This window comes from Prunus mume, linkage group LG7 (genome assembly GCF_029339155.1).
Source record: "Prunus mume cultivar Tortuosa linkage group LG7, ASM2933915v1, whole genome shotgun sequence".
In the NCBI taxonomy this organism is placed as follows: Eukaryota; Viridiplantae; Streptophyta; class Magnoliopsida; order Rosales; family Rosaceae; genus Prunus; species Prunus mume.
The window spans coordinates 15,969,144-15,992,338 of record NC_142704.1 but is presented as its reverse complement, the minus strand read 5'-3'; the positions used below and the strand labels follow the sequence as shown (position 1 = coordinate 15,992,338).

Here is a 23,195-nt window from a genome sequence, read left to right as displayed (position 1 = left end):
AAACTCCCAATTCTCAGTTCTTTTCTCTCATCTTCTCATTCTACTCCCACCTTTTGTACCTGCCGCATTTGTGTTGCTGCCTCCGGCGGCCCGCCGACTCACTTGAACAGCCATCGCTGCCATCCATCCATATCCGTAGAAAAACAGACAAACCCAAGCAATGAACTCGGCGACTCGGAGTGTGTGGAACGTTTTCAAACGGTCGAGTCAGGGCGTCGACTCAGTGAGCCACGGGCACCATCATCGTCAAGAACAATGGAGAGGGATTCGGGTGAAGGTCTTCAACGGGAACCTGGAGTCGGCGCTGACGTTTATGCAGAGGAAGATGCAGTCCAGTGGGATCGAACGGATGATAAAGCGCGAGCAAACCCACCACATCAAGAACTCTGAGAAACGCGTCTTGGCTCGCAAGAACCTCGAGCGTAGAATCAAATCTCAGGACCTCGCTCGCAAGCTCAAGGCCATCCTCTCCAAGAAAGTCAGGTATACATACATACATACCCATTTCACAAAACCCATATCTTATTTTTGGGTTTTTTTTTTTGTTCATACGGGTTCAGTGAATTGCAATAGCTGGATTGTAGATTATGCATAATGTTTACATTACATGATTAAGAATGTGTATGTTGAAATTGGGTTTTGTGCCAATTGATAGATCCCGGAATGTTTTATTGAATTGAGGGCCTCCCTAGCTTGTAGCTTGTAGCTTGTTTGTAGCTAAAGTGTTTGAGGTTATGCCTGTGAAAACCAGTGTTTGCTCGAGTGCTTAGTTGTTTTTGTAGTTGTCCTATTGTAAACTACCCATAGAAGTGACTTGGAAATGTTGCTCAACCATTTGTTTGGTAAACCCTTGTTTGAGAAAGGGATAAAGATTCTTCAACTTATAGAACAAAACTTAGGCAAACTGTGTTTATTTTGCTTTATTTTCCCTTTCTATTCTTCATGTAACCAAGCATAAGAAAATATTTAAGGTTTCTAGTCGTTGCTTTTCACTAAGTTTCAATGTGAACGTCAAGCACAAACCCCTTTCTGTTGAGTTATGAAGTTTATATATACTTGGAGAGCAAGTTATAGTTTTCCACTAGAATTCTAGATTTTGGAGTGTTGACAAAGATGCAAAGCCCAAACCAAACAAGTGCCGTTTCTTCCCAAGGTTATATTGGGAGTTGGAACTATTCATATTTCATTGTCAATGGACTTTACTTATTGTTGTTTTAATTTCCACACTTCTTTTTTCCCTTTTTTTTGGTTTCAATGTGAATATCTTTATGGATGCCTTTCTTGTTTTTGCTTATAAAATATTTTCGTTATTTACCTTCTTATGCGTATACTGATGTGCTGAATTCATATTTTGCAGAGGCCTGTGAGAATACATGGCTCAAGCAGATGCTTGACGGACATATAAACCATGCCTTCTTTCCCTCTGGAGTATCATGGCCAATACAGCACTCTCTTTTTGCACTGCCATTGTAGTTTTTGTAGACAAGTTTATTGACTCAGCTTTTTCTCAAGGAAAAAAACTCATGTTTCATTTGAAGAATGTTACTTCAAAAGCTTCCATTTTGTCATTAAGGTGGTGTATGAGTGGCTCTTAGCAAGCTCAAGTCTAAATTATCCATATCATGCCACTTAAAATGATTTAGAGTTACTCAGTATATTGGAATCGATCCATATGGTTCTGCAAGAAGCCTTTACTCTATGAGGAATTCAACAACTTCAGTAAATTGAAAATTTAAGAGCAAGCTCAATTCTCTCTCTGTTGTTTTGTTGAATATGTTTAGCATTAATCAACGGAGGTCTCAAACCAAAAAATACTCAACAAAGGTTCTTGAAGTTGCTGAAGCACATTAGTGCAAGTTTACTTGATGCTCAATTTGTTTTTTTGGTCTGGTTAATCTGGTTTTTGTCATATGCTTGTGTGTTGGAGCGTTTTAATTTGCACCTATTTTATCTGGTTCTCAAAAACGTTTTAATTTGCACCTATTCTATCTGGTTCACAAAAACTGAACGGCATGTAAAGCTGAATCACAATTCAAAACGTTTTGGATGGCATACTTGACGATGCTTAGAATGTGATGATGCCACACCACAGTACAAGATGGTGACCAAAAACTAGTGTCTATTTTGATAATCCATTATCAAAACCAATGTATAATAGAATGTAAGGTTACAAGACAAATTCAATGTTTTCCCTCCCCCCAATAATATTCATTCGGCATTAAGCCTAATCTGATGTCTAAGAAGCGCTCCGTGAAAGTTGGAGATATCATTAGGAGCTGCCAAACCCAAGGAACTGGTCTACTAGTTTTGCCACAGACTGGGCTAGGTTATCTGCTGCATCCTGTGAGGATGCCTCCGCATATACACGTATAACATCTTCTGTTCCCGATGGTCGTATAAAACATCGGCCTCTAGGGTGTTTAGCTGCAATATAAATAGGAACAAAAGAAATCATCTTCAAAAATTTGTTTATAAATTGAATATACAGGTAGAAATCTAGTTCTACAATGTGAAACATAGCGGTCATCACTTTGAAAAGTTTCTGCATAATGATGAATACAGGATGCCAATGCATAAGTTTGTTTTTAAAAGCTGGCCAAGCAATTTAATGGCCAGACCAATAATCAATACAGATATCATGCAGAGAAAATATTGAACAGCATGTAAGATAAAAGGATAAGATTTCATTTGCTGCTTACCAGCTTCAGCGTTGATGGCTTCTTGAATGCCAGGGGGTGTCACAGCCACGGTTTCTGCATTTGCTGTAACAACAGCACTTCGGTCCACAACTTTGACCTGATAATTAAAAAGTAAAAGAATTAGTTTCTGAATAATATTATACTTAACAAAGCTGAAGCATAAGCATTTACACAACTATTCTTCCGGGCAAGTTGCCTCCAACAACAAAAATGACAGAAAATCAATTATTTTGTAAAACGAATGACATATGCAAGCCCAAAAAGAAACAACTATAAAGAGAAGAAACAGCATGGAACATAGAAAGATGATCAATGACACTTGCCTTGAGCTGCCTACTGGGTAGATCCTGATAAAGCTCATTCCATCTCTGTATTGACCATCCCATATATTTCAGAATTGCCTCCACCAAGAGCACCCCACTCAATGCATCCCCAATAGCCTGGTTAATCAATTCACTAACCGCCAATAGTCTCAAGGCAGCCTTATGCTGTTCTGAACCTGAAAGAAACAACCATATACTTCATTAAAATAGGTAATGGACAATCGTGTCAGCACTTATAAAACACATAAAGTCTGTCTGGTTTAACCTTTAGCTACATCAGAAAGCTCAGTGGTTCTGGCCTTTAACCAGCATAAAAACTGTTCTGAGAACAAGATGGTGCCATGGCCATTTGCCTCAAAGTAAATCCCGATATCATACTCCGCAGCTTTCTCGTGCAGGTATTTTACCCCTGTAGGAGTAAATGTGACTTCTAACCCTAACTGTTTGAGATAATCGGTGGATGCTCCATTTGCATAAGCTGTTTGCACAATACCAAGGCGACATTGATAACCATTTTCTGCCTTAACATCTATTTCCTTATTCAAAATGCTTAGTTGCTCCTTGATGAATATGGCAAACAAAGACAAAATCTTGTCCCCATCAACAAGTTCAATCTTGTTACTACTTGTAGATGGCACAACAAAATATACAAGCCGATCAGCATCACCATCCAAACTAGCACACCTGAAAAGCTAGAACCATGCAAGCAGTTAGTCCTCGCCCTACTTATCATTGAATGTAACACTTTGCATCAACAATACAACATTAATAAATTGACAACATAAAAAATTGACCAGTTTGAAACCTCAAAACAATGCTTGGATTATTGTACACTGGCATCCTTTGTAAACAAACCAAACTAGTTTTAGGGAAAACATCATGAGAAATAAAAGTCAAGATTGTTTCTGAGACCATGATCATTTATATCAATAATAGGTGTATATATCCCTTGTAAGCACTCCAACTAGTTGTTAAATAAGATCAAAATTCAAGTTTTTTAGAAGCAGTAAACTTGCCACTAGTTATGCTATTATGAAAAACATCATAAGTGTTGCCCAATGAAACGTAATATAGACCACGAAGGAATAAGAACAAGTCAAATAAGCCACCAAATTTCACAAAGTTTCTCCCATCTATCTCATTGATTTAGTACATGTATTTTGCATCCATATATTGATATCAAAAGAAATTTTCAAGATAATGTGTTTCTAAAGCATTTGCCAGCAGTATCTATTGATACAGGCATTTCAAGCAAGCTATAAGTAAATGATAATTAAAATTCATTGTAATCAAAAGATGGCTGACCTTATCCCAACATCCTGTGAACCAAAACTAAAGGGAACAACCTTTTCCTTCTGCACATAATCAGCACCAACTCCTTCATTGAGTACACCTCCTTCTTTTCCAGAGTTCCGAACCTCAATAGCCAAACCATTCAACATTGTCTTCAATATTTCGAGTTTTTCTCCACCAACACCATTTGCCCCATCCACAACCAACTTGTCATCCACATTGTTGGCGTGAGTTCCACTAGGACTCAAATCTACCAAGCACCTAACCAACCACAGAAAAGACCTTAAGTGAAGTCATTCAATCAAGATATGATTTTTTAAAGAACAAACTAACTCATAAGCCATGACACAACCTCCATCTTCAACTACCTGAACGAGCTTGAAAGCCGCTTGAAGTAATCAGTTTCCGATGCTTTAACACCCCCATTTCTAGCACGAACCATCCAATGTAGCTGTGGAGTAGTTAAAATTCCCATGTCAAGGGCAACTGCTCCAATAATCGAACCGATTCCCTTCAATGGAGAAAATCCTAACTAGATCAAGAACCTAAAGAGATTATAAAAGCTTCATCCTAAACAATGGTAAAAGAGCAGATACCTGTTTAGCAGCTTCAAGCAAAAATTCTCCGCTGGGCCTTGTATCTCTTGCCAGCAAAATCTCCACTGGTTTTGCGCCATCAAGTGTGATGTTTTCTTTTTTAACAAATTCAGCTATCAACTGTTGAAGATTTCAGTCAACCTTCAATACAAACTGACGAAAAGAAAGGGGAAAAAAAACACACACACACATCCAAGGATTATATAGAGAAAGAAAACAGGACCTCAACAAGATGTTGGGGATCACGAGCATTGGCGAGGGTATCAGCGAAGGGTTCCCAATCTTGAGAAAGCATTCCACCACTCGGGTCAGCAACTTTGACTCCATTATCAGAGACCTCGTTGTGAGAGGCTGTGATCATCAGCCCGATCACAGATTGGGTCTTGAGGGCCCTTAGAGCCGCTAGAATTCCCACCCTGTAAACCGTCGATTGGAGGATGGATGCATCCGCTCTGAACCCAGACGTTCCATACGATAGCTTCACTCCTGATGCCAGCATTTCAAAATTAAATCAACAGAAAACATAATTTTGTTGAGAGGAAAAATGTGAGATAGAAAATGTGGACCTTGTGGAGGTGGGAAGTGAGAAGAGGAGCTGAGGAAGAGTAAGCGTTGGTCTTCATTCATGGCTGTCAATAAAAAATTTCAACAAAGAAACCTGATTGAAAAAAAAAAATTACATTAACAAAGATACAGGCATATGGTATTAAATGCATTTATGAACTCATAAAAGCAGCCACTATTCTTGTTTTCTCTCTTTCCAGAATCGGATTCTACATTCTTTCTGGTCAACATGTCTGCTATTCAAAATGTGAATCATAATCTTATAAACCAAAGCTAACCAAATCAAAGTTTATGAAACATACCCACATCTCAAAAACACACAAAAATTCAACCAAACCCAATTGATTATAAACTCAATCTCACAACTTACAATCCCAGATTTCATACAATAGTAAAGTCCACAGAAAATGCATACAAAATGAGAATATGATCAAACACTAACCGGCAGTATAAACTCTGAAAGTGTGAAGACCTAGACCTCCAAAAACTTTACGAAATCAAAGATTGAAAATTCCACTATTTTATTCTGTTCAGATTGCTATGGAGTGGAGTGGCATGAGCAGTTTTGGGAGGGTCTTGACGGATGTATCTTTGCTGTAGTGTTTTTCTTAAGCCTGGCCCAATGGCACTCCCGTAAATAGTATAAACTCCAGCCCCAAATAATAATCGTTTGTTCTTAGAAAAACATATGCCCTTATGCGGCTAATGCAAAGCTACCATCACCCAATCCATTTACCGTCAAAACAACCAGGTCAAGAAGACAGTCATGGGTCTGCTCTCATGGTGGAAAGGCAAAGACCCCAAACCCGAAACCAAGCCCAACCCGGCTCCGAAACCCGTCGAGGTTCCGGGCATGAACGGCGCCGTTGAGGTGCCTCGACCCGCCAACATCACAGTCTTTGAATTCGGGTCGGTCGCCGCTTCCGCCGACAATGTCACTCTCGCCGGATACTGCCCCGTTTCCGAAGACCTCGAGCCCTGCCGCTGGGAGATCCTCCCCGCCAGTGGCTCCGACGCGCCCCAGTTTCGCGTGGTGTTCTGAGCAACTGCACAAGGCAAAGGACCTTCCTTTTGTGAGCTTTTGTAGTTTATTCGCTGTAATTTGCCTTTCTGAGAGAAGCTCTGTTGAGGGTTTTGCTGGTATGTTTTTAGATTCATGGGGTTGTTTCAACGTCTGTGAATTTGAAGCTTTTAGCTTAAAGATGGGCAATTTAGTATGATACATTGTGTTTTAGAAGAACCGAAATTTTTATTTTGTGATTTTAAGAGCTGATTAGATGTTCTTGTAGGTAACTTTTATGGTCTTCAAATGCTCTTTCATAATGGATAGTGTTTGTGTTTCTAAGCTACATGGGTTTTTAATGTGAAATAGAGCTTCTTGTTGGACTCTATATTCAAAATGTTGTGCTTTAGAAATTCAAATTCCCTTTTGCAGTCTCTTGAAATCTTGGGTTGCAAACTTGTAACTTGTCATTCAGTGGAAGAAGTAGAAACTGTATTAGAGGTTCAGTAACAATTGGTCTCTCCACTCTGCATGAAGCTCCTTTGTAGTGAAAATTAGTGATGGAATGGAAAGACCGAAGTGTAGTGGGATAATTTCCAATCATATTAGAATGGATTAGGATTTAGAGTTGGAAAATGGGAAGGGAATTCCTAAGGGTCGGCGAATCAAGAGACCTAATTTTTCAGGTTTGAAGATTGTGATTCCTTTCAAATGCCTTGATCTTTCATTTGAATATCACTACCTGTTAACCAAATAGTTTTGAGAATAAGCATTGCACAATCACAGCATTTGTTTTAGGAAAAGTTAAGATGGGTATGGAGATGCATGTAATCCAATGTTTCCATTTGCACTTGGCATTTTCCCAGACAGAGCCATTTTCTGGGGAAGTTTGGAGGAACTGTTTGTGCCAGAGGATTTGTGCTTGTGGTCAGTTCTGTTGGCCATTTAGCAGTGGTTCTTCAAAACTTCTATGCCAGTGTGTTCTGTCAAGCCTGCATATAGGAAGGATCATTACTTGCTGATGGAAACAGAGCAGACATGCGAGAGATGGGCACTAATTGCGTTTTGCATATTGTTGAAGGAGCCCCAATTTGTTTTTTTTTTCTTTCAATTTTTGTTTTTGTTCAACCCCTAATATTTTTCTGAGGCTGCTAAACACCTCCACTAAATCAGAGGTTGGGTTTTCGTTCAAATAAAACCTCTGTTTCCCCAACCAACACAACTGGAAAACTGCATACTTGGTTTTCCTTCAGTCAGCCAATGATGCGAGTTTCGTTCACAGCATAATTTTCAGAAAATAAGAAAGAAAATGGCAAGGCATCTCCAAATCGTTGGAATGGCAATAGTAAGTTAACAACATCATTCATTTGATTCACTAAAAAATTAAGGTGAATTGCAGTCGAAGCCCACCATGACAAGTTAGGCCAGTTGGTCAAGTAAGTGTGTGTAGGGTTGGGCATCAAAACTGGAATACCGAAATCGTGCCAATCTCATGCCGTCCCATTTGGTGTTGAAGTGTAAATGAGATGATACCGTGTCATCCCGTTATTGTTTGGCATGACACCAGTTCTAAAATTGTGATTCCGTTTGGTGTCATACCGTACCTGAACAGTACAAGTTAAAAGTAAAAGTACCTGCATAAGCCGCTTCAACTATGGACTCTAACAACCTGATTTGCTCATCGTTAAACCTCCTCTGGTTTTTGCTCTTGTTTTTCTTCCTCTTGGCAGTAGCCTGTGGCTCTAGGCTGGTGGTCACAAAACCAAAGTTTTCTGCTTCAGAGCACTCTGTCTTCTCCATATATTATCTTGGTTCTGTGTTTGCTGTAATAGATAATAATGGAGGGGAGAATAAGATATTGCTAATTGTAGGTGAAGGTGCTTTCAGAATCTTGGAAATAATGGTTGCTTGTAGAATATATAGTTAAGAAGATTGATGCATCAAATTGCTGGTTGGTCTTGAATCAAGACTCTTGATTGCTTGTTTTGTTGTATTAGGCTTTGTGAAAGCCAATGTGAATTATTCAACGTATCATATAATTTGGAAGTCTTGAACAAGACTCTTGAATCTTGATTATTGGTAAACTTTGTATCAAGCTTGATTTATAAAAATTGCAAGATTTCTGAAATTTTGCAGGATTTTTTACGGTATCAACATTGATACCGAATCATACCGGTCATGTTTGCGTCCGATATGGTTTGAACGTGTTCCCAAAAACTCACATTATGTGTCATCCCATTCTGATTCCCCTATTTGGGATTGACACTGGGATGACCTTCATCTCGTGTCATCCCGTATCATGCCCAACCCTAAGTGTGCCCATTGTCCGCCCTCTTGAACTCAATTTTGAGAAAGGCGTTAATACACTAAACTCACCCACAAAATACAGATGCTTAAGACTCGAACTCAAGACCTTGTCTGGAAAGCAAGTACACCAAACCAGCCATAATAGTGGGTCATTTTGCTTCTCCTCATATATTAAAATAGTTTAAAAAATCGTTTTGTCAAAAAAGATAAAAATAAATCAGCCCAACCCATTTTGGAATCTTAAATGGGTCAAGCTCATACTGTACCCGACCGATTAATAGCTTCAGAAGGCCAAAACCAGGGGACAGCCGCCTACCTTTCATTTTCATTTCTCCTCGCCTCCCTTCTCCTTCCTCTCTCCCATTTTTTTGCCTCGCAGTAACCGACACAACAGTATTAATTTATCAATGTCTTCAACTTCGAAGAAGCGCCCGAAACCCAAACCAAAACCGAGCCCAGAGTCTTCTCTTTCTTCCATTGCATCAACATTGGAACCATCCCAGAATTTCTTTCCCTCAAAAGAAGAGTTCTCGAGGCTCACAGTAGTGCTGGCCATCGCAGCCTCGGTCGCTTTGACTCTCAATTTCTTGTCCTCCACTCTCATCAACCGCCACTCCAAGCCCTTCTGTGATAGCTCCCTGGACTCTCTGGACTTCCTCCCTGGTAGGTCTCTCAACTTTATGTTTGTTTTCGAGAAACCCCAACAAGATTTTGGATGTTTTGTGACTTGCTTTGTTGTTTTGAGCTGAATTTCCATTGTGGATTGATCGGTGTTCATTTTTTTTAAGGGGAAAATGGGTTCTTTGCGTTTGCGTTTGTTTTATATTGGTTGTGTTCAGTTTAAAAGGTGTGCCTTTGTGGCTACAAACTCATTTTGTGATCAATATGCTTATATTTGGATTTAGAAGTGTTTCGGACCTCTGAATAGCAGTTATTCTTAGAATTTATAACTCTGGGATGTGCCAAGTCATTGGAGATTTGTTGTAGGGGTTAATTGGTTAGCTGGGGCTAACTATGCATGTCTGTGGGTATCCCCGAATGGCAGCAGAGCATGGTCACCTTCTGACTCCAGGTTTCAGTCTGTCTCAGGCTTAAAGTTGGCCCTTGTTGGGCTCAAGTCCTGTCTGTTTTGTGTATGCAGACCAGAGTGCGGGTAGGCTCCCAGTAACGCAGGCTTGCAGAGCTGATTATGCACCCGGGTACCCTATGCTGCTGGCTTGCCACACATCTTCAAACGAACTCAAGCATTTTCTCTTACCTATTGTCGTGACTTTGAGGGACCTGTGTTCAAGTTGTATTTATGTTGTGAAGTAGACTAGAATTTTGTTGTGTTTTATAACTGAATCATGTTTGTAAAGGCAATATCTCCGTGTAAAGATTCTTTACATCATAAATTACCACAACTGATGGTTCTATGGTGGTACAAAGGTGATATAAGGGCAGTACATCTATTATCTATATCCAGATGATTGGAAAATTAAATGGAGAATAAAATAGTGGAAATAATAGTTTTACTAATTTTTAATAAATGTTTTGCTACAAGCTTTGCGGGTTATCCATTTATAGCGTTTACTGGATTGTTTAGCATTTCTTGTGGGCATTTCTCTGCTCCCTATATTGTATCTTCTAGTTCCTTTAATTCATTCAGCTGCATACTTTTCAACCCTAGCCCATTTGGTTGAGAGGGAGGCTGTGAGTCACCTGGGCTACGGATTTGTGGGTTGATTGATTCTCAAAATCACCTCTTGATGACTCATGAGCAATAGTTTTCAGCAAGATGCATATTTCTATTGTGATTTTACATTAATCAATATGGATTATTACAGATTCTTGTGAGCCTTGCCCAAGTAATGGACGATGTTATCAAGGCAAGATGGAGTGTCTTCAAGGATTTAAGAAGCGTGGGAAGTTATGTATAGAAGATGGAGATATCAATGAAACAGCTAAGAAACTTGTACGTCCTGAAAGTCTCCTCCTTTTTGCTGCACTAATATTCTAGGGATGAAAAATTGCATAAGTTACATTGGAGTATTATGCACACTGATAGATTTACATACATGATACATTTATGTTTTATTTGGACTTGTACAATACAGGCAGAAAGGGTAGAAATTCGTCTTTGTGAGGCACTTGCTGAATTTTTGTGCTATGAAACTGGAACAATTTGGGTTAGTGACTTTTAAAATCCTATGAAATTGATCAAATTTATTTCTGTATGGATATTTTTGGTTGCTGTTAAATACACTTTGACAATGCTTTAGCTTGTCTGGTTCTGACAGGTTGAAGAAAATGATATATGGAATGATTTAGATAAGCGCGAGCTGCTGGAACATGTTGGCCCAGATAATGCCATTTATATGTATACAAAAGAAAGGACAATGGAGACTGTCAATAGAATGTTGGATACAAGGACAAGTTCTCGTGGGTATGTCATTATGGAGGGAAGCTTTTCCTCTTTCTTAATGTACCCTAACCATTGTATTTTGTGTTTACTTTTCTTTGTGTATAGGGTCAAAGAGTTGAAGTGTCCTGACATGCTAGCTGAACATTACAAACCTTTTTCATGTCGCATTCGTCAATGGATCTCTGAGCATGCATTACTTATTTTGCCAGTTTGTGCATTGGTATTCCATTCTTAAAGGCAGCCTTTAATGATTATGTTTTAGTATCAACATGTTGAAGCTTGTTGACAGTATTGAGATCTCCAGCTTTTGGGATCAACGTTCATACTTTGGAAACTCCGCCGAAGACGGTGTCTATCAACTAGAGTTGATGACCTTTACCAACAGGTATGTATGATACCATTTGTTCTGTACTTGGAAAGGGGTATTTACATTTTAGGCTTTTATGTTATTATTTCTGTAAGTCAGACATTAGAAGGATTTCACCATCTTCCAGACTAAAATTTGAGGACTTGACCTCATTAAATCCCTGAGTTTTGAAAAATTATCTGAAGGTACCTGTGTTTTCTGAATGTACCTGTATTTTCTGAATGGACCTGCATGAGAAATGTCCAGTCTTTTCCTTGTGACATCTGAAATAATAAGTGGACATTCCATCTCAATGAGTGGACATTATGTTAATGTTGATGTCAAGCCGTGTCATGTCAGATTGGGAAAAGCTTAGATCCATGCACATAATTCGGGAAAACTTTGCATTTAGAATGTAAAATGCTCGTAAAAAGATTTGATAGCGTTGCTAGTAAAAGTATTCTTTTTTTCCAAATGCTCTTTAAAATTTTTGATAGTGTTACTTTGAACAATATATTTCAGATAGATATCTTGGGCTGTAAATTAGGCACAAATCGCTGTGAGAAACTGGACACAAGCTAGTGGCATGGCAGACAGCCATCAATAGAAGTATTTCTTTATGATTGAATTGGGCTGAACCTTTTCTAAGTATTGGAATATTTAACGAGTAAAACCTGAAAAATAGATGAAGAAGAAATAAGAGAAGGGGACAGGAATAACTCCTCATATCACATTAGAAAATATCTAATATGAGACTCAAAAGTCAAAGAAAATGATGACATAAATTTCCTCAGTGAAACATGCTAGGTCTAATGTTATATTACCTTAAATTCATGTAAACTGTTACCTTAATTTATAAGTGCATACTAGACGTGATTTGTCAATGATGCAGAACTTCAACAAGACTCAATTTTTTAATCCCTTGGTTTATTTGAATTGTTCAGTTCCTTTTGTTAAAACGATTTCAATTGCCAACTTTGTAGGTTTGTGAAGTGCTCGAGGAGAAGGCCTTCATGTCAAAGAGTGTGAATAGTGAATGTGAGCCATGGGTTGTTGCCTCTCGGTTGCGAGATCGTCTTCTTTTGCCAAAGGAGAGGAAGGACCCTGTATTGTGGAAGAAGGTATCTCCATCTTTCTTTGGATTTGATTATCACTTCAACCTTTAATTTCTTGTTCAATTGATAATTTATTAATCCATAAGTCTTCAGTGAATGTACTTTTGGTATCCATTGTAGTATTCCTTTGTTAAAGTGGTATGTATTTAACTATGTCATTCGAGTTCAAACTACATTCAAATTAATTTATGGTTGTAAATTCTGCTTACTTTTTGGGGACGAGAAGTTGGATCTGTTTATATGTTATTATTGAACTGAACATTTTCAATGGAATTGCCGTTTTAACGTAAGAACCTTTTGAAATGTTTTGATTGATATGGTTTGTTTTGTTTCTATTTATGAATCAAGTAATTTCTTCCTTGTTCTTATATGCTATAAAACCTTTAGTTACATGTAACATACATCTACTTTAAGAAATTCTAAACTTATAAAAAACAAACAAAAAGTTAACCTGACTTGACTATCACTGAGCCTGAGCTGATGCCCACTACTTTTGCAGCTGACTCATGTCGAACTAACCTCGGGTTTGGCTTGTTGGGTTGGGTCAGGTCACAATCAACCTTTGATTTACTAGAGCCAATGACGATAATTAGATGTATAGATCTTTGTTCTTTATGATCTCACAAGTTGTGGCTCATATTTAATTCATGTTATTTTTATTTTATTTACACTGGGCAGGATTCAAATCATGACCTATTCTAATCCTACGCGCTTTCCCCACTTCATTCTTACTACCTAAGGGATTAGTTCTAACTTGTTTTGCACCAGCATGATGACAGCTCCTACATGCCTCCTTTTAGAGATATATTGTTTTCCAATAGTCTCTATTAAACATAACAATGCCTTGCTGTATACTTGTATGTACAAGGCTTTTTTATTCCATTCATCCAAATTAAGATATAAAAGAATACTTATTTTTAACTCCATTATAATGTTACCATGAAGCTATGAAATATATCATTATATCCATAGTGAGAAACGTGAAATCGAAAAGTTCAAGTACATCCACTTTGTATAACTTTAATTAGTTATTTTGTTATATTATTTGTATTGTTACCTAATCTTAGTTGCTTTCAATCCCAAAGGAAAATTTTAGTTTGATTTTATGGGTTCTATTATTCTATATAGTTTGAAAATAGTGGTCATAATATTGTTTATCTTTCTAATAGTAATATCTGTAATATGTGTAGGTAGAAGAGTTGGTTCAGGAGGATTCTCATGTAGATTGTTATCCAAAGCTGGTGAAGGGTGAATCAAAAGTAGTATGGGAATGGCAAGGTATGCAGGCAGACTGTGTTTTATTTATGTCAATAGTGCATCCTAACATGGCCCAATATCTGGCTTATCATCAATTATTCATTTATTTTAATAGCAAAAAATTATTTCCAAACTTGTAAAATTTGTGAAATTGGGAGCTCTATGGAAACAAGGGTAGTTGTGAATATTTTTTATGCCGTCAATTCTGTGCAATCAACTTTGGCATGTCGACTCTCATTTTGTGTAGTTGAAGGCTCTTTGAGCTCTTCAAGAAGAATGATAAGGGGTGAGGATAGCAAGTTGAAGTCCAGCAGAGCCGCAGAAAGTTCTGAACACCATCTTCAAGCACTACATGCTGGTGAGTCTCACAAGATTATATTTTTGATTCAAAATTGTGTATCTGTTTTCTTGAACATTAATTTCCCGCTTCAGAGCGACAGGGCTCTTCTCATAACCCCATTTTGTTTAGAGACTGTTCAGCAACAATTTAGTGAAATTAATGTTTGTTGGACCACTCCTTTCAAACAGAGCGTAAGGCGCTGAATTTTGATACGATGATGTTGGAGCAGTGACCATTATCACGTGGGCCAAGAAGACTTCGAATGTTTTGTCCTTGAGAGGTGATTCACAGGGAGATTTCTGAGAGGTTGTACAGGAGATTGATCAAGATGTCTGATAAGGTCTAGTTAACTGCTTCTTGTAAGAATACAGAATTTGTATTGCTTTGGTCGGAAAGAAAAGCTTCTCCTTTATTCTCTATTTAGCTCCATATAGTTAGGAAGGGAATGAGAAGAAACTGGCTGTAACAGGTTAGGAACATTTGTAATTGGTTACTTACACTAGACTAAGGTCATGCAATTGGTCATCTGGTAAATTATTAGTTTTTGAAGCTAATGTCAAACCTTGGTGTGGTGTTGTAGACACCCATAATAGGAACATCTAAATGTGAGGAATGACTTTCTATATAAGGGTGTGCATTGAAATGGTTCTCTGATATCATTTGTTTGGCTTTTTTTTGGCATTTGATTGTATTGAATGGGTGCAATCGTCTTTTGATGAATGTTGGTATTTTGGTAGGACTACTAGTGAGTTCTTACATTTTGCAGGACATGACTACGAAGAATTCCATTGGACTCGAGGAGGAGGAAAGCCAAAACAAATTTAAAAGAAACCAAAGAGAAAGTGGGTTGGGGTTCAGTGATTGTGAAAATTGGATCAAGTATGAGAAGCTGAGCTGCATTCCTCATGCTCTATATTTGAAGTGAAGGGGTTCACAACAAATTATGTGCAAATTATCCAAATTTTCAACGAAGTACACATAAAATTGACGATTTGAAATACAATGCAATGTCAATTGGACCACGTAATGTAGCAATTGCATATTGAACATGCAATTGAGTCTAGTGGCCAATTTAATCTATAATTCAATTCACAATGAAGAGGGGATGAAAATTAATGTAGTTGTTCCATTCGAAGGTATGGCCATGGTTTCAACAATAACAGTCGATTATGTGCAAATCAAATGCATAACTGAGAGTTTGAGATACAATCCTTAGAAGCTAATTCCAAGTCTTTAAGGAAATAGCATACGACCTTTTTAAATGTGTAGAGCAATTTGGAAGGCGAGACAGAATCTGCACAAAGCATTACCATATGAGCAGGACTTGAACAAGAGAAAGAGAGCGACAAACAACTAAAATACCATATATATATAAAGAAATCTTACGCAAACTTTGGACGAAAAGGTCATGAGAAGTTTGTAATCCGTATGAGAACTCTTTTAATAAAACATTCAACTTAGATGTTTCCTTTATTTCCTTGGGTAAATTATTCAAATGGTCCTCAAACCTATACCTGATTTATATTTTGGTCCCTCAACTAAATTATTCATTCAAATAGTCCATCAACTCTATATTATTCACTCCAGTGGTCCTGCCGTCTAATTTTCTGTTAGATTTAACCTAATTTTAGGGTAAATAATGACCAATTTACCCTCATATTTAACGGAAATATTGACAGAATGTAACGGTATGACCAATGGAGCGAATAATATAGAGTTGATGGACCATTTGAATGAATAATTTAATTGAGAAACCAAAATATAAATCGAGTATAAGTTTGAGAACCATTTGAGTAATTTACCCTTATTTCCTTCATATATTCTTCCACAATGTGGGTAAGGCCACCAAATGGCCTCTCACCCACCTTAAGATTATATTGGCCACCATAGCCAATAGGATGATTTGCTTGGTGGGAACAATAATTAGGCTCATTGTACATATAGGTGGAAGCCGTATTGGCAATATGAGTAAGTGTATTGCCCCCATGCCACTTGATTGGTTTGGCCACCAAAGATATGCTGATCATTTGAACCATTTTGGTTCAAAAGATCATATCCCCTTAATTGTACGCACCATATTTGCCATCAAATTTGCTACTTGAGTCATATTTGTTGTTAGACCCACCTTGATGGGTAAAACTATATTGGCCATTGTGGTTGTGCTCACCATGTTGGCTGATGGATTGGCTACTTGAGCCATAAGAGTCATAGCCATTGTAGTTTATCGGCTGATAGGAATGTTTCCATTCCTTTCAGTTGCTCATATAGTGTGTCCCTCTGAGCATGCCAAATTATATATCCCTCTTTTCAACCGAGGTGACCAATGAAATTTTTAGTCATTCTTCAAATTGCATAAGCGTGCCACCACCAAGTTAGGGCACACCCTAATATGGTTTTCTTTGTTAATATTAATTATGATAATTCTCTTTCATGCACCATTAGGAGATAGCCCATGGTGGATTCATTTGTACCTTGATATTGTTGAAGATGTTTTAGAAAGTTTAGTTTTTTGCTTCATACACACTGCTGTATTTCCCACTCACCTTTATTGTTGAGCTTTAGTTTTCACACACAATATAGTTTACTATTTAGGTAAATAGAAATTCAATTTCAGCTAATTAGAATAAAGCCAAAATATAGTACCTACTTTTACCATATTATAATTAAAGACCATCAAAATTACTTTGTAAGTTCTAAAGTTGGGTCAGGCTTTTTAAGAAGAAGGGTAGCATTGTCTTTTCAGTTTTTTTAGATAGCCCAACGAATCTGGGCCTCCTTTTTGGCCTAATACAAAATAACAATTCTTTCCTAAGAATTAAAACCCAAACAAAAATACACAATATCTCAAATACTAATTAGTAAAGTTACTTATGTCTAGTACCTAATTTTTCTTAAAAGGGAAAGTTATTTAATGAATACTTAAATGAAGGATTTAAGGGTTTTTTTTTTTTGGTTTGTGGTCAATAAGGATTTAAGTATTTACAGGGCATGTTACCCAAACCTCACCCACTATGCATCTTTTGACCCAAAAATAAGGTTCACTTATGTGCATTTCATCCATACATATCTAATTTGATGGGTAGAATGCAAGTAGTATTCAATATGTTTTTTCTTTTTTCTTTTTTCCTTTTTTCTTTTAATTTTACTATTATTATAAAAAGATAGATATTTGTAGGGGTCTTTTTATTCCAGCAGCCTGACTGTGAATGAGCTTGGGCTACCGAAGAAAAGAAACAAGTGAAATTACCTCATGTGCCTGAGTTCAAGAATCAGGCCCCAAGAATGCTTCGAAAGGGTAGTGAAGTCTTAGGAAGCATCCTGGTTATCTTCACCAATAAAAACAACAATTGCTTATAGGTAGATTCTTAGCTTGGCATAAGAGGCTTGTGGCATGGGAGCAAAACAGTCATGAGTTTAGCATAAACAGAGAGAGAGCTGTGAGTTCTTGGGGTTCTAAGGAAAGGGTTATCAGAGGGTTCGACTCAGAAAAAGGGAGAGGCTAGGCAATGGGTGGCTTAAGTGATTTTTTGGCAGCTCGACAGAGGTTCATCAAATAACAAAACAATCTGCTATGAGGAAAAATAAGGGGAAGAAAGATGAACAAAGCACGAAATTGCTGGGTTTTGGAAGTAAGAGAGAAGCTTGCTCTCTAGATGTGGTTTAAGTGAATTTCCAGTTGCTTGACAAAGCTTGGTCGCACTCTGGATGATTGATTTTGCTGGGTAGAGGAAGCTCCATTTTATAGGCACTTAGAACCCTAATTCCATCAATCATCCATTTTCACTTTTCCTTTGCTTCTTTTCAGTCACCCTTTTTGGTGAAATTTCTTTAACCAGAGCTTCTGGGCTACAAGTTCTTTGGGGTTCCAAGGTTTTGGGTGGCTGGACCTCCCCTATGGGGGTGAGGAGCCACCTACTTTCTTCCTTGGTTTTCAAAACAGAGCTCACAAAGGAAAAAAGAATAGGGGGAGTCGTTTGTCCAATGGGTACTCCTCTTACACACATGGATTTCCTTTGGTTCCTGCCATGGCTTCTCGTTGACTATTTTGGAGTTTTGAAAAGGGTGGAATACGATGCTAGATTTTTACAAAGCGCTAGGGTAGGCTTTGTTTACAGTATTGGGTTATTGGCATACTATTTCCAGCGTCTAATGAGTTTTCGTCAAGTTGCTGGAAATAGTCTATTTGTTTTATTTTGAGCGTTTTACTGATGTGGGTTTGTTTCAGTGTTGCAGCAGACTACTAGAGGTTCTCCTAAGGCATTGGATCACTTTTTTTCCTTTTTTTTATGCTTACCCACATATTTGGGCTCAAGAAATGGGCTTGAGTTTTGGGGCTCCCAAGTAGCCCAAAACTTCCATTTCTCGGCTCATCAATGGACCTCATGAAAGCTTGTTACCATCCATACCACAACCCACTCAAGCAAGCCAAGGAATTTGCGTGGCTTAGGCCCACTTAAGCTTGTAGCGTGGCTAGGTGTAATAATAATGATTTTCCGCTCAGCATTGCATGTCGCTTGGCGTGCTTGAATTTTGTCGTTTTGAAGAAGGATATGACGCATGATGGGATAATTAACTTGGGCTCGTAAAGCCAGTGCTTATTTCAATTCTTAGCATGATAGATTGCATATTTATTTGGCATGGCACGTGAATCATGACTCGTGCGAGCGTGAATGACGAACTTTCGCGTGCTTCAAATCAGGTCTTTTCTTAATAAGGCATTGCGTTGGGCCGGGAATTTATTTGGGCACAACCTTGGATTTTTGGGCCTCAACAATATTTACCAACTATTATGTATAACAAACCTTGAATAGGAAGAGGTTTGTAACTCAAATGGATAAGAGTATTTACGCTCTAGGTCCTAGGTTTGTAACTCAATGTGATCCAATTCGTTAAATTTATGTTTAAAAAGTTTAAAAACTGTTTAAATATTAATAAAAAGAAATTGATATATTCGAATTCAATTTAAAAATGGATAATTAAATAAGATCAAAAAATTTGGTCAGGGCTCTTAGTCCCCTTATTACCAAAACAAAAAAAACAAAAAAAAATCTAAAACTAAAAGAAATTAAAATCAAAGGATGATACCACCGTCCAATCTAAGCCCCCACCCCCACCACCCTTCTTTCCTCTCTCTTTCTCCCAGCTACTTTCCGCAGCCAGACACAAAGGCCCCAACTCCCCTACACACACCCACCTCCTGAACACGAATCCTTCCCACCCCTGAGAGCTCTCTCTCTCTCTCTCTCTCTCTCTCTCTCTCTCTCAAACAACCCCTACCGCCCAACCATGTCCCAGCAAGATCTTCCCCAACCCCACCATTCCCTGGCCATTTGTCCCATCCCTAGCCGCGCCGCCCGGATCCTCTAGCCCACTCTGGTCGTCGCCCCACCCCCCCTCCCAATCGCTGAGCAGCCTCTCCCCCCTCCTTGATTATGCCCATCCTGTTTTTTTTTCTTTCCTAATGTTATGTTTTGGTTTTAATGAAGTTTCAATATATTTTTGAATTAATTACAATTTTAAAATAAATTTCAAATAAGTTTAAAGGTTTTCAACAAAAAAGAAAAAAAAATCATTTATGTTTATTTAACGGCAATTTTAACAGAATGGACCACATTAGCTAATGGTACGAAACACGGGGACTAAATTGGCCAAATTGAAAACACATGAATCAAATTGACCAACGTAATAAAACACAAGAACTATTTTAGCATTTAAGCCTTTCTATTTTCTGTTTCCTATTAGAGCTAACAGCGGAAGGAGAAGCGGCTACTTTACAGGGAATGACAATAATGTATTGAGATCGTCCTATGGAGAGATGGATGGATCAATGAGCAAAATAAGCGTACAAATTTTGAGTTCAGCCCACTTTGAGTTTAAAGAGAGAGGATCAGACAATTTGATGTAGACCATGGTAGAAAAACCAATAGCTAGAGACCAGAGACACCTCTAAGTGAAAGGGCCTTACCGTTCTCATCTACCTGGCCAGAGACGACTACAACGGCTTCACAAACCCACATGATCTCACAACACCCATAAATGCTAGGTCCACCCACAACTAACAACTCCACCTCTATAGATAAACACATGTATAATATACACCTTGTCTGGTTAAAAACATTGGGCTTAAAAACATTTATTAGAAAAATTAAAAAATACACACCCGGTCTGGTTTTTTCACTACAAGAATAGGAACTGGACCGATCCAGTTTTGGTAAACCAATTTTTTTCAGCCCAATTTGGCTCGGTTTTTTGGTTTGATTGCCTACCCCTATTCTCAGCTATGTTACACAGACACTCCAATTAATTGAAGTATCAAAGTGTCGGATCCTTGGACACGATCAACGATTATTCACGGTCAAGTAACTCCCCAAATACGATTAAGAAGACACTCTCTGAACACGGTCAACTTAAAATGAAGACACGGCAGGGACATTTTACAATTTTAGAAACAAAAACTGGGGTGAAATCATAATTATTAAAACTGGTGTGGACAGATTGGAAAATGTTTTAAAAAGTGAGGTTAAAATTGTAAACATCAACCCTAAACCCTAAACCCTTATCACTTGCCTTCACCCGCAGCATCGCACTCGTAAAACCACAGCCACAGCCTCTGGTTCGTGGTTTTCTTCTTCTCTCCCTCCACATTCTTTTCTTCTCATCTTAAGTTCCATTATATTTGCCTCTTGGTAAGGCTTTGTAGCTTTTGATTTTTTTCTTATCATATGTTTTTGTTGAACTCAATCATGCAATACGAGACTATATCTCGGTTTTAGAAGAGTCGGTTGAAGAAAGAAGCATTGCATTTTCTTCTGCCGTCAATTTTTTTTATTTTATTTTTATTTTTGTTAGCCGTCAATTAATAGCAATTTTGAGTCGTTAATTCACTTTCTTTCATTTTATTATGCCTACTACTATTGAATGTGTGAGAAGTTCTCAGATTCTCTCACTATGGCAATCAACCTTGGTGGGTGTTAACTTGATTTTGTTTTATTTTTGTAAACAGGCGAATGAGTAAAGATGGTGAAATATAACTTCAAGAAGATGACTGCTGTACCAAATGGGAAGGACTTCATTGACATCATCCTATCTCGCACCCAGAGGCAGACCCCAACTGTAGTCCACAAGGGTTATGCAATTTCCCGCCTCCGTTCTTTCTATATGCGTAAAGTAAAATATACCCAACAGAATTTTCATGAGGAGCTCTCCACAATCATTGATGAGTTTCATAGGCTGGATGGCATTCACCCTTTCTATGGAGACCTTCATGTTCTCGACAACAAAGATCATTACAAGGTTGCACTCGGCCAAATCAATACTGCAAGGAACCTTATTGGAAATATTTCTAAAGATTATGTGAAATTGTTAAAGTATGGCGATTCACTTTACCGATGCAAATGTCTCAAGGTCGCTGCTCTAGGCCGCATGTGCATGGTTATAAAGAGGATTGGTCCTAGTTTAGCTTACCTAGAACAACTTAGGCAACACATGGCAAGGCTACCATCAATTGACCCTAATACCAGGACAATATTGATTTGTGGCTATCCGAACGTTGGAAAGAGCTCATTCATTAACAAGATCACTAGGGCTGATGCTGCTTGTACCACGAAGTCACTCTTTGTGGGACATACAGATTATAAATACTTGAGGTACCAGGTAATTGATACACCAGGGATTTTGGACCGCCCATTTGAAGACCGTAACATTTTTTAGATGTGCAGCATCACAGCTTTGGCTCACTTGAGAGCTGTGGTATTGTTTTTCTTGGACATCTCGGGGTCTTGTGGGTACAGCATTGCCCAACAGGCAGCTCTTTTCCACAGTATTAAGTCTCTGTTTATGAACAAACCATTGATTATAGTCTGCAACAAAACTGATTTGCAGCCATTGGAGGGTATATCTGAGGAAGACAAGAAGTTGGTCACGGAGATGAAAGCTGAAGCTATGAAGACAGTGATTGGTCAAGGTGGTGAGGCTACCAATGATGAGAGGGTACTCTTGACCATGAGCACTCTGACCGAGGAGGGGGTTATTGCTGTAAAGAATGCAGCTTGTGAGAGGTTGTTGAATCTCAGAGTGGAATTGAAGATGAAATCCAAAAAGATAAATGACTGCTTAAATCATTTTCATGTTGCAATGCAAAAGCCATGTGACCATAAGGAAAGACCCCCATGTATACCTCAGGTAGTTTTAGAAGTGAAGGCTAAGCAAGAAGCAGAGAAGGGAAAGAGAAATACTGAAAAGGATTTGGAGAATGACAATGGCGGTGCAGTTGTATACTCTGCCAGTTCGAAGAAGAATTATATGTTAGCTAATGATGAATGGAAAGAGGATGCTATGCCAGAAATTCTTGATGGGCACAACGTATACGACTTTGTTGATCCTGATATTTTGCATAGGCTTGAGGAGTTGGAACGAGAAGAAGGATACCGGCAGGTGATCTGGGAGCTCCTCTAGTTGCCTAAGAAAAGTCCTCTGAAGATGGAAAGTGTTCATTGTTGGTAGCAGGAAACTGATTCATTAGTATAGTTTATCCAGTTTGCATCTTATGTACCCATGGATCATCTGAAGTTCTGTCAATTTATTTTTAACTCTCCAACTTTGTTTTGTGGTGTTTTGACATCGATTACTGTCTGATGATGAAAAGTAATGATTTTGGTTATGAAATTAGTGATAAATTATTTTCAGTAGATTAGGTCTACTACTTGTATTTAGTTGTTTCTGCTTATAGAATCCATGTTAATAGTGATTCTGTATGCCACCTGCTGGTAGGTATTGACCACATGTTATATGCATTTGTCTGGTAGCTGATGCTTTGGTGTGGTTATTATCATTTTTGGGTTGAGAAATTGACTCTTGTGCATTAAAAATAAAATACCGTGAATATAAATTAGATGTTTTAAATCATGTGATGTTCTGTGAAGATTAGTTTTTGAATTGATTGCTGCTAT

At 38.1% G+C, this 23,195-nt stretch overlaps 5 protein-coding genes and 1 pseudogene across 7 annotated transcripts; 5 read left to right on the top strand and 1 right to left on the bottom strand.

The window, feature by feature from the left end:
• The first annotated feature begins 2 nt into the window (after positions 1-2).
• Positions 3-1,568, top strand: LOC103328903 (Ribosomal protein S21 family protein). Its single transcript, XM_008231315.2, has 2 exons — positions 3-483; positions 1,358-1,568. Exons 1-2 carry the CDS (start codon positions 161-163, stop codon positions 1,365-1,367), a joined length of 333 nt encoding a protein of 110 aa, XP_008229537.1. The 5' UTR covers positions 3-160; the 3' UTR covers positions 1,368-1,568.
• Positions 1,569-2,102: 534 nt separating this feature from the next.
• On the bottom strand, positions 2,103-6,051 carry DRT101 (phosphoglucosamine mutase-like protein). Of its 2 annotated transcripts, none has more exons than XM_016794017.2 (10): positions 5,918-6,051; positions 5,478-5,569; positions 5,135-5,397; positions 4,912-5,031; positions 4,684-4,826; positions 4,328-4,576; positions 3,288-3,706; positions 3,023-3,198; positions 2,700-2,796; positions 2,103-2,424 (listed from the first exon to the last, which is right to left on the bottom strand). In XM_016794017.2, the coding sequence occupies exons 2-10, from the start codon at positions 5,536-5,538 to the stop codon at positions 2,270-2,272; spliced, it is 1,683 nt and encodes a 560-aa protein (XP_016649503.2). In that variant the 5' UTR covers positions 5,539-5,569; positions 5,918-6,051; the 3' UTR covers positions 2,103-2,269. The 2 variants fall into 2 exon arrangements, with proteins under 2 accessions (XP_016649503.2, XP_088911924.1); XM_089055798.1 differs by having other exon boundaries at positions 5,478-5,540; positions 5,918-6,045.
• A 124-nt stretch (positions 6,052-6,175) lies between these two features.
• On the top strand, positions 6,176-6,866 carry LOC103328906 (allyl alcohol dehydrogenase-like protein). Its single transcript, XM_008231318.2, has one exon. The coding sequence runs from the start codon at positions 6,242-6,244 to the stop codon at positions 6,515-6,517; it is 276 nt and encodes a 91-aa protein (XP_008229540.1). The 5' UTR covers positions 6,176-6,241; the 3' UTR covers positions 6,518-6,866.
• A 2,211-nt stretch (positions 6,867-9,077) lies between these two features.
• Positions 9,078-14,901, top strand: LOC103328907 (Man1-Src1p-carboxy-terminal domain protein). Of its 2 annotated transcripts, XM_008231321.3 has the most exons (10): positions 9,079-9,448; positions 10,612-10,739; positions 10,882-10,953; positions 11,065-11,210; positions 11,295-11,409; positions 11,494-11,574; positions 12,519-12,656; positions 13,841-13,928; positions 14,155-14,265; positions 14,436-14,901. In XM_008231321.3, the coding sequence occupies exons 1-10, from the start codon at positions 9,193-9,195 to the stop codon at positions 14,477-14,479; spliced, it is 1,179 nt and encodes a 392-aa protein (XP_008229543.2). In that variant the 5' UTR covers positions 9,079-9,192; the 3' UTR covers positions 14,480-14,901. The 2 variants fall into 2 exon arrangements, with proteins under 2 accessions (XP_088897692.1, XP_008229543.2); XM_089041566.1 differs by having other exon boundaries at positions 9,078-9,448; positions 11,065-11,409.
• Positions 14,902-20,873: 5,972 nt separating this feature from the next.
• On the top strand, positions 20,874-22,843 carry LOC107880922 (nucleolar GTP-binding protein 1 pseudogene; annotated as a pseudogene).
• Positions 21,265-21,957, top strand: LOC148915593 (nucleolar GTP-binding protein 1-like). Its single transcript, XM_089041955.1, has one exon. The coding sequence runs from the start codon at positions 21,265-21,267 to the stop codon at positions 21,955-21,957; it is 693 nt and encodes a 230-aa protein (XP_088898081.1).
• Positions 22,844-23,195: the final 352 nt, after the last annotated feature.

Bases quoted from the DNA above. Each gene is read 5' to 3' on its own strand.
- LOC103328903 (XM_008231315.2), top strand. From the start codon at position 161: ATGAACTCGGCGACTCGGAGTGTGTGGAACGTTTTCAAACGGTCGAGT.
- DRT101 (XM_016794017.2), bottom strand. From the start codon at position 5,538: ATGAATGAAGACCAACGCTTACTCTTCCTCAGCTCCTCTTCTCACTTC. The intron at 5,032-5,134 runs GTCCTGTTTTCT...AATCTTCAACAG, and splicing joins ATCCCCAACATCTTGTTGAG to TTGATAGCTGAATTTGTTAA. The intron at 4,827-4,911 runs GTATCTGCTCTT...TCTCCATTGAAG, and splicing joins TGCTTGAAGCTGCTAAACAG to GGAATCGGTTCGATTATTGG.
- LOC103328906 (XM_008231318.2), top strand. From the start codon at position 6,242: ATGGGTCTGCTCTCATGGTGGAAAGGCAAAGACCCCAAACCCGAAACC.
- LOC103328907 (XM_089041566.1), top strand. From the start codon at position 9,193: ATGTCTTCAACTTCGAAGAAGCGCCCGAAACCCAAACCAAAACCGAGC. The intron at 11,410-11,493 runs GTATTCCATTCT...TGAGATCTCCAG, and splicing joins TTTTGCCAGTTTGTGCATTG to CTTTTGGGATCAACGTTCAT. The intron at 11,575-12,518 runs GTATGTATGATA...CCAACTTTGTAG, and splicing joins TTGATGACCTTTACCAACAG to GTTTGTGAAGTGCTCGAGGA.
- LOC148915593 (XM_089041955.1), top strand. From the start codon at position 21,265: ATGGTGAAATATAACTTCAAGAAGATGACTGCTGTACCAAATGGGAAG.